The sequence below is a fragment of the Bombus bifarius genome, unplaced genomic scaffold (assembly GCF_011952205.1).
Source record: "Bombus bifarius isolate JDL3187 unplaced genomic scaffold, Bbif_JDL3187 scf7180000008358, whole genome shotgun sequence".
NCBI lineage: Eukaryota > Metazoa > Arthropoda > Insecta > Hymenoptera > Apidae > Bombus > Bombus bifarius.
In genome coordinates this window covers 59351-69163 of record NW_022884611.1, presented here as the reverse complement: position 1 = coordinate 69163, position 9813 = coordinate 59351, and the positions used below count along the sequence as shown (strand labels likewise).

At 30.7% G+C, this 9813-nt stretch overlaps 2 protein-coding genes across 6 annotated transcripts; one reads left to right on the top strand and one right to left on the bottom strand.

The window, feature by feature from the left end:
* Positions 1-77: 77 nt before the first annotated feature.
* On the bottom strand, positions 78-5200 carry LOC117212684 (protein lap1). 5 transcript variants are annotated; one of them, XM_033457644.1, is made up of 11 exons: positions 4632-5198; positions 4353-4519; positions 4137-4272; positions 3766-4055; positions 2985-3696; positions 2520-2710; positions 2193-2300; positions 1492-1945; positions 583-1409; positions 423-494; positions 78-350 (listed from the first exon to the last, which is right to left on the bottom strand). In XM_033457644.1, the coding sequence occupies exons 2-11, from the start codon at positions 4506-4508 to the stop codon at positions 174-176; spliced, it is 3123 nt and encodes a 1040-aa protein (XP_033313535.1). In that variant the 5' UTR covers positions 4509-4519; positions 4632-5198; the 3' UTR covers positions 78-173. The 5 variants fall into 5 exon arrangements, with proteins under 5 accessions (XP_033313535.1, XP_033313536.1, XP_033313537.1 ...); XM_033457645.1 differs by having other exon boundaries at positions 583-1406; XM_033457648.1 differs by having other exon boundaries at positions 224-365.
* A 102-nt stretch (positions 5201-5302) lies between these two features.
* LOC117212689 (RUN domain-containing protein 1) lies at positions 5303-9684 on the top strand. The gene is made up of 9 exons (XM_033457667.1): positions 5303-5842; positions 5950-6043; positions 6153-6320; positions 6696-6876; positions 6951-7045; positions 7129-7887; positions 7967-8064; positions 8135-8229; positions 8331-9684. Exons 1-9 carry the CDS (start codon positions 5688-5690, stop codon positions 8435-8437), a joined length of 1752 nt encoding a protein of 583 aa, XP_033313558.1. The 5' UTR covers positions 5303-5687; the 3' UTR covers positions 8438-9684.
* Positions 9685-9813: the final 129 nt, after the last annotated feature.

Below are 9813 nucleotides of genomic sequence, written 5' to 3'. Positions count from 1 at the left end.
GGAACTTCCATTTCTTTTGTGTATTTATAAGTATATTGGTATATACTAATATTAGTTAAAGAAATATATACACTAAAAAAACTTACGTGAAGTGTATTCAGTTTGATGTGTATAAACTGATCACTAGTTACAGAAAATAAAAAGAAGATATCATTGCGTTTTCTAACTGGATGTCATTGATGACGACTAATCATCATAGATACTACTGCTCCGGTTGCTCGAAGGACAGCGACAGCATTGTTATGATCAGATTTAGTGAAATCTATACCATCGACTTCTAAGATCTTATCTCCTGGTCGAAGGGTACCTTGTGCTGGACCATCTGGATTCACTTTAGTCACAATTATTCCCTAGGATAAGTAAAACTGATGATTAAAAGATAGAAAATCTTATCGCGTATGTTTTAAATTTTGAATATTTACGGTTTCTGCGCCTGCCACTCCACCAGCAATGCTGAAACCAAGACCTGGATTTTTTTTCACTTGAACAGGCAACTGTAAAGGCAATAATTATGAATTGTAAAATATACATAAAGACATTATGTTCAAAAAAAAAAAAAAAGAGGAAAAGAATGAAACATACTACGTTAGCATTTTTGTGCGGCCCAAACATCCATTTAAATCTTGGTTTTCTTTCTGAATGTAATGACTCATTCAGTCCAGCAACTTTATAATTATCAATGTTAGAATTGGTCACCTCATTTAAAGATTTATTATTCGCTAGAATTGGAGTACTTCGACCAGAGCTAGTTTCATTTTTTATGTTGATCGAACTGTTCGTATTCGTCGTTTCGATAGATGAAGTTTTTGAAATTCCTTCCATATTTGAATTTGTAACTGGACTCGAGTTTATTGCATTTATGGATAAATTATCACAGGAAGTATTATTATTTGAAACAGATCCGTTTATTATCTTTTTTGGTCGATCCGAAACTTTAGGTTGCATAGATAGCGGACTTCGATATTTTTTCCCAGTTATAGGAGATGTTGGTATACACGATGCATTCAATATCTTTGAAGCTTCATAGTCTTCAACAGAAGAATTTGTACATTTGTTCGATAGATCGCTATTTGAAATAGAATTCGTACTTTCCAAATGTTTCGTCTTTAAAATAGGAATTCTACTTGGTTTTAACGATCGATCTCCTTCTAATGACTGTGCTGCTGGATCGATCGAATCCGTTAATGTGTGTTGATCGGTGCCACTAAAAGAGTTTATATTTCCATCGTTACTTGAGGTGTTTGTCATATCTGTATTATTCAACACAAATTTGTCATTGTATAAATGCTCTTCAACTTTAAATGGTTCTCCATCATAATTTTGTATTTCCGTTCCCTGCGATATTTTCGAATTTGATATGTTCATATCAATTGGTGGAGGAGCCATCGTTGACGAGTCTAATGGAGCTACTATAATGTGACAGAATATAAAATTCGTATTTTGTGTGTGTGTGTATTATCATTTTAGAAATGATTACAAGAAATGACTTACATTGATTCAATTGCTGAAAAAGTGCCGCCTTTTTTGAAAATGCGGCTGCAATATGGTACGGTGGCGGGACGGGTGGAACTTCATTTACTTTCGACACTTGAACATGATCGGTATTTTTGTTGTTCGCGGCAATAGGCATAGTCTTATAGGGTTCAATAAATTTGTCTGATTCAACAATTTTTGCTGTGTTTGCCTTCGAGTACTCATCCGGTTTCCAAGTAGAATTTACATAATCTGCTACTGTTGGAGTTTTAGAAAGATATTCAGACGTGGGATTACGAATATATTTTGCTTCTCGGATATCCGGACTTTTTTCTTTTGCAAGTACGGTCTTGTTTGCTTCATCGGAAGATTCTTCTGAAACAGATTGCTCTGTTCCAATATCCATAGAACTATTATTCTTGCATGCCTTTGATGTATAATGTTCAATTGGTGATAACGATGAGTGTGAATCCTACACAAAAAATCTTTAATTAGTTGATTTAATTTTTTACCCACGGAAGACTTAATATTGTCCTTATCCAATCCCACTTTATACCAGTTTAACTCTTGTTCAAATTGAAATTATATTTTTTGTCATTTGATTTCACAATTTCACTTGTTTTTTATTATATATTTTAATTTTTTATATTGTGAATATCACTAATAAATACTCTGGAGTCATATAAATTGTCTTTCTTTCATAATTCTCTAATGAATACCTTATTAAATAAACTTTGTGAAAGACAGGTCCCAGATTTTGAGGTAAGGTCCAGAGTAGTTGTAGCAATAATAGCTTCTTTGATCATAGTCTCCTGTTCTAAATGCATCTGCAAGTTTCAATTGCCAATTTTCTTGTAATTCAGATATTGATTATGCAAAAATGCATACAAAAAGATATAATAAAAACATTGATAGTATTTGAAGATTCTACTTTCTTCAGTGCTACTTCTATATCATATTGATTTAAAATTTTTATTGTCAAATTAATAAAAAAAATGATGAATGGAAATAGAGCAAAGGATAAGCGTGTCTCTAATCTTACTTACTCTTTGATCATGCGCTGATTGATGATGCAAATTTCGGGCATGCCTAGCAAGGTTGCGCAGCTCTTTAGGGTAGGGAGTCGGTGCTCGATGAAGTTGTCTAGGGATTTCAGATTCTACCTCAGCAGCAAAACATATTCTTTTTCCAGTACCAACAATCGAACTTGAAATTAATCCTACAGCTGGTGTTACTTCTGTATGCAAAAGACACAGAATTATAATTATACATTTAATTATGCTAAAACTTACAAAATATGTTTAAATGAAAACAATATTAACATATACTAGTGGATTTATTCGCAAGTACTTTACCATTTCATTCTTCATCTTCTTCCTCATTATCCACTAGCAGCAATAATGTACCGCATTGTATAGATATTATTTTAAAAATTACAATTATGTACTACTATACAATGGTCGAAATTTTATTAGATGTGCATATATTATTAAACAAATATAAATACTTACGTTCAAGTTCTTGCCGCGGTTTTTGTGGAAGCATAAAGCAACTTAACACCATCATGTCCTCTTCACAATTGAATTCCTGCTGCAATGGCACTAATGGTTGACTTTGATTGTCGCTCAGCCATAATGCTTTCAAATTACTCAAATTCAACATAGAAACAGGCAAAAATTTGATGCAATTGTTTACAAGATTGAGTACTTTTAAAGAGGATAGATGTCCCAATTCAGGTGGAACTCGAGTTAGATTGTTCGACCTCAATGATAGCAATGATAATGCTGTGCAACTTCCAATCTCTGGTGGAAGGCACCTCAAGTAATTATTGTCTACATTTAAACAATGTAATTTTCGCAAAAGTCCTATTGATGATGGCAAATATTCAAGGAAGTTCTTAGTAACTATAAGCTCCTCTAAGCTTGACATTTGTCCAATGTCATTTGGCAGTGCATTCAATTGATTGTCATCAACTTTAAGAGTCACAATTGTACGTAGATAACAAAGGGAATCTGGTAACTGATAAATTTCATTTGATGAAAGATGCATAATCGAAATATCTCTCCATCCTTCTACTTCTGATGGTATAATATGAATTGCATTCATTGTACAGTCAAAATGATTTAAACGGTAAAGCTGATTAATGTTGAGTGGTACACGTCTAATATCATTACCATCTATCCACAATTCAGTGAGATTGATAAGATCCCCAACAACTTCAGGCTAAAAGAATAAAATTAACATTAATATATGTTGGCTAATAAATAGTAATCATGGCAAATATAAACATACCAATTCAGTGAAATCATTATTACCAATATCAAGTCTTTGCAAATTTATTAAACGGCTCATACTCTTTGGTAATGTCATCAAGTTATTTTCCCTAAGTTCTAATGTTTTCAAAGCTGAAAGTCTTCCAAAATTTGCTGGTAAATATTCTATATATGCATCATTTATATACAATTCTCTTAATCCAACAATATGTGTAATAGCATCAGGGAAACGTTCAAATGGATTAACACTGATATCTATAGAACGAAGATTTTTACACTCTTTTATACTATCTGGTAGCTCTTTAATACCTAAAAAAAATAAATATAATAATTATAAATACATTGAACATAAGCAAAATCCAAGAATACATAGTACTCTTATACACATACTATTTTTACTGAGGTCTAAATATTCCAAGTTAATTAATGATGCTATGGCGGGTGGTAATGTTGTGACTTCATTATCACTGAGAGAAAGTACTCGTAATTCATGGCACTGAAACAGTGGCCTTGGAAGATCCTTTATCTGTAACAAAATATAGAAGAATATCCTTAAATCTAAAAAGCTTAGATCAACGTGAGAAATCAATTGATATTTATATTTACCCTATTGGCATCAAGATACAATTTCTCTAATGTCCTTTCATAAATGAACACGTCAGGTGGTACATCATAAAGATTACAATTATTCAAATGCAACTCGCAGATATCTTCTTCTTGTGTTCTCAAACATGCAGCACACTGCCACCAAGCACTACCCATTTCATGTATGCCTATAAACAAATGTTTTCTTGAAATATGCAATTTTTATTAAAAGTATGTAATATTTTTTAATAATAATCAAGGAGATTCATAAAATATCAAAAGATTCCTATTTTCTATTACCTATAACACTTCAAGTACGATTCTTTAAAAGATCATCGATGTATTTATGGTAAAGGATAGATCCGAGAACAAAACAAGGACTCGCTAAAAATTCTTGTTCTATGGTATTTTTGAAAATCATTCAGCTATCGATGCATCAATGTTCGGTTTTTTACGTGCCGGCTTCGTCAAAGTTATTTCTTGCCGCATCATCGCGGATACTACGATACGCGATGCACTTGTCGGTAAATTCTCTTCTCAAGCTGATGAGAATAATTCACAAAACGTAACGATACGCTGATCAACACTAGTTAATGTCAAGAGATGTAGGTTATTCGATACTTCTCTTTAAGGATTTCTTTCATGAATATATCTCACTGTTTATTTGCTACATATTCTATTCTTTTATAAAGTCAATAGAATAGTAACAAATCACGATGCAATAAATCAACAAAGACCGTCCTCTCGAAGGTACAATAATTTGACACATTTGTAAGAGTCAAATAAGCTTACGCATACCAGTTTATCATTTATTGAAAAACCTTCGATGAAACTAATGGTATGTTCATAACAGTTCATAATGTCCCGACGTTTAATCTACTATATTGCTGCACCATAGTTAGTAGATTTTTACATGACTAACATAGGAAATGAAGATTGCATAAAAATATATTGGTATAAACGTGTTGCTTGATGAAAACCGCATACTCGATGCGACAAATCATTATTAAATATTATTCGCAGTATGACACGAATTAATTGTAACGCGATGTATTTCTCGTAAAATGAACGAGTACTAAACATGAGGATGCACCTTAGCAGGCGCAAAATCGACAGCGACAAGTGACGTTTCTACTCGTACACGTGCGCAGAAGTTAATTAATGGATTAAACGTGATGAAGATGCAATACGTTCTGATGTGTTACAAGAAAAATCAAATTTTTAATATGTACAAATAAAGAAAAAAAGTCATCACATAACAACACGTTCATTCGTATTAGCTATAATCGGCATAAAGAAATTTACGAATGCAAGGTAGGATTTTCGAAAGAAATCGGAATCGTAAACAAGAAGAAAATGAGTTCTAGCGAATATAAGGGTAGCGAGAATGAAGATATCGAAAATTCAGATGAAAGTGATAGGCCATCAGGCGAGAGATGGGCGCCTGTTGGAGCAAATGATGGTGATAATGACTTTGCCGATGAATATAAATATGTTGATAACATGGAGAAGTGAGTACTTAATCTTTGATGGATACAACAGAAGTGCTGTTGATAGTAGTGCTTTCTAAATAGCAAAATATTTCATTTTATAAACATTTTTTAATATATTCTAATAGCTTATCATACGATATGGAGAGGCTAAAAGTGCTTGAGGAAGAACAGGAGATGTTAAATTCATCTCTTATAGCATTGACTACCCACTTTGCTCAGGTATTAAATGGGTTTAAAAATACAGTTCATACAATTCATGAATTTGTTTCACATAAAAAAGTATAAATATCTAATATCTTTAATATCTATCTATCTGTGACTACCACAGGTTCAATTTCGTTTAAGACAAATTGTGGATGCACCTGCAAATGAAAAAGAAACGTTGCTCAAAGAGTTAGAAGAGTTTGCTTTTAGAGGAATACCAGATGTTCCAAATAACTTATCACTTGATAGTAGATCAATCACACCAACTTCTCCAATGTCCTGCAAGCAAAGCGTAAGCTACATAAAAATCTAATGTACCTGCAATTTATTTATTCTTTTAATTTGTATTATCTTTTTTATTTTTTTCTTGTATTTATTTCTTTCCTCTATTTTTATATTTTTTATGTATTTTATCTGTGTTTGTATTCACTTTGTTTGTAAATAAACATGCTTATAAATCTGTGATACGCTTTCATTATTAATCTTAAATATTATTTATTAGAAAATAAATATCATTATATGTAAGCTATTCATAGAGTACATAAATTTATTAATCTCGTGCCATATGTTTTAATCCTTATTTAATTCCTGAATATTGATATATGTATAATATGATAATTACAAAAAGAAAAGATAGTAAGTTACTTTAGTATATAATATTTAACAGATATCTGGTGTAATAAATGATGTTGATGTTGAATCTAAAATGGCATTACAAAGAACAAAACAAAAAGAATTAATATGTCAACTAAAATCTCAGTTAGAAGACTTAGAAAAATATGCTTATGAAACTGGTAATGCAGATTTACCACAAAGTATGATATTAGAGAGGCAGAGTATTATAATCAGTAAGTTTCAAAGATTACTATTAAGATAAACATCTATTTGATTGAAATTTAGGTTGATCTCATTATTTTTTCAGACCATCTAAAAGAAAAGTTAAATTTCAATGTTGATGATCTTTGTAAATTACCAGTTGATGACTTAAGATGGCAAGTAGATTATGCTATAAGTCAGGTAAATTATTTCATATAAGATAAATTACTAAGGAAATAATGATAGATGAGTTAAAATTAAATAGGTTAAAAAATAATTTACAGATTGTCAGCCCTTTGAAAATGAAGGAGCAATTAGTATCTCAATTAAAAACACAAATTGCGGATTTAGAGCGTTTTATAAATTATCTTCAAGGAGAAGTCAATACAGAAACTTTAGCTTGCACCTGTGCATGTCCAGTACATACCAGTGGTTCTGCTGGTTCTACTTCATATGCTAAAAAATCGTTTAACAGAAAAACAGAGGAGGAAAGTAGAACAAAGACTCTGAATACTGTTAAGAAAGTTGTAGCCCTGTTGCATATGTTTATAGTGTCTCAATTAGGATGTGGTAGTGAAAGAGTTCGAAGAAATTTTAAGAAAAGTTCTGTACATAATTGGCGCGATTTAAGAACAAGATTAGATTTTGCAGTTGAACATGTTATAGAGACCATTGCCGAAACTGAACGTCACCCGGAAGATGACGATATCGCTAATGAAAACGATTACGCCTCGGATTCAGATTCTATGTCACATTGCAATGCCAGAGTAACATCCGCTGTAAGGAAGCATCTAGCAACTTCCATACGTGATTTAATACAACACGGTTTAATGTCTGATGCACGATCTAACAGTGTAGTACCATTTGTGGGATGTTTTCCCCAAAGAAACTCTTCTGCTTCTAATTTAATGCATGCATGGGAATTAGTATTGAAGTATTATGAAATTAAAAACGGCCATCGTTACAATTCCAGTCCGGCACAAAAATTATCCCAAAGTTTTAATCTTGATTTAGCAGGTGGAAGAGTTGTTTCTTCTAAACAGGTAGCTATTTTACATTTGCTAATATTTTCTCTCATTTTTAATCGAATTTGTTCCTTTAAGAATATTAAAAAATTTTCAGAGTTTATTAACAACAATTGGGAATATCATTGCATCACATAATCCATACAAAAGGAGTTACGATTCTCATTTTAAGGCATTTATATGTGCATCCCTTAAGTGAGTAAATGTTGCTACAAATCATCTTGCGACGAACAAGCATTTAAGATTTGTGTTTCTCTTATTATAGTGCTAACAAACTTGTCATTTGGTTAAAACTTATTTTGCAATGTCAATATCTTCTTGAAAATCATTATACCTCGTGGAGTTATGTTGTAAAAACAGGTAATTAAAATATTCATATAGAAGCAATATTGATTTTAACAGCATAGATTTTAATTGCAATATATCTTGTTACAATACTCACATATTATTGTTACAAACAGGTTTTCAAGATGCATTTCACACTCTTGATCGTCTTACAAATTATAAATTTGAACTACCAGTTGATCTAGCGGTAAGACAATTTCAGAATATAAAAGACGCATTTTGATTGCGAAGAATGTCAATGATCATATTTACAAGAGTATGGAGGTACTTATTTTAGCAAATCAAAGACGAGATACTAAATACTGCAATTAGATAGATAACAAACAGTATGTTTTAACTTTATATCGACGTTATAATGGTATATCACTTTTTATAATTTTCTAGTTTTATTTTGTCAAGAACATTCCTTTGTCATTTTCGAGTATTTATTATTAAATAAGTTTTATCATGCAATAATGTAGCTGTAATGACTTAAAATGTCAGTATTTTAAATTTAAATTTTTCAAATTTGTGTTCTTAATTAGTTTATTTTGAAAATATAAAACATTGTAGTATAAGCAGTAAAAATGATCATATGTTGCACATGAAAATGTCAATGATGATCTTATGATATATAAAGTGCAGTACAGGTAATAATGTAATGCTGCCCGACATAATATGGACTGAAATATATACATTATCTAATTATTTTGAACTACATTTTTTAACATTACGCGTTCTCGATAGATTAATAAATTTAAAATGCTAGAATTTTTATTTACACCAGTTAAAAGGTAATCTTGCATAAATTGAAACCAGGTTTATAAAATTAAAAAATGTGGTTTTTACTGTAATTAAACTTAAGATCTTAATACTAAATTGTATCAGAAGGGTAGAAGAAGTCATGTTACTTCGTATGAAGAATTAATATTTGTCAAAAACCAAAGAATAAACCAAAGTTGTTTTTAGTATTCCATAATACTTACTTCTCTAGTTTTTAATTTTAGTATCACTTTACACAATTGCAGTTGATAGATATATAATTTTATGGTAACGTATCACTGAAACAGTAACTAAATCTAATAACAATGTACTTTGATGTTACAATATATTATCAATATGTTTGTATTTTATAGATTTTTATAATTGATTTGTATAGTGTACATGTTTAGTTAATCATAAGAAAAGTTATTTCTTTTTATTGAATAGCTAGTTGAAAAAAGGAATATCAGATATTTTGTTCTTCTATAAAGCAACAAATTATTATTCCTAATTTTATGAACATTATTCCATGAGAAAAACGTATAGATTTCGAAACATCTTATTAGAACATATGGATTATTTTCAAATAATAGTATACTAGATATACATATCTGCAATGCAGATATACATGACTATTATATCGCCTACATAAGATATTTCATGTGTAAGGTAGCTTTAAGAATGTTAACTGTATAATACAATATAAATATCTGCTTTTTATATACATAATGATGATTTGACATTAATTTATTGAGAAAAATATGCGGAAATATATTTATGGAGCAATGTACTTGGTTTTATAATTTGTCATCCCGATGTTGCATACTTCATGGAAATAAAGAAAAAAAAAAGGCTATG

What these genes read in the sequence shown, in the direction of transcription:
- LOC117212689 (XM_033457667.1), top strand. Translation starts at nt 5,688, where the DNA reads ATGAGTTCTAGCGAATATAAGGGTAGCGAGAATGAAGATATCGAAAAT. An exon ending in TATGTTGATAACATGGAGAA is followed by an intron (nt 5,843 to 5,949) that starts GTGAGTACTTAA and finishes ATATTCTAATAG; the next exon opens with CTTATCATACGATATGGAGA. An exon ending in TGACTACCCACTTTGCTCAG is followed by an intron (nt 6,044 to 6,152) that starts GTATTAAATGGG and finishes TGACTACCACAG; the next exon opens with GTTCAATTTCGTTTAAGACA.
- LOC117212684 (XM_033457644.1), bottom strand. Translation starts at nt 4,508, where the DNA reads ATGGGTAGTGCTTGGTGGCAGTGTGCTGCATGTTTGAGAACACAAGAA. An exon ending in TTTTCAGCAATTGAATCAAT is followed by an intron (nt 1,410 to 1,491) that starts GTAAGTCATTTC and finishes GTCACATTATAG; the next exon opens with TAGCTCCATTAGACTCGTCA. An exon ending in CGCACAAAAATGCTAACGTA is followed by an intron (nt 495 to 582) that starts GTATGTTTCATT and finishes TTGCCTTTACAG; the next exon opens with TTGCCTGTTCAAGTGAAAAA.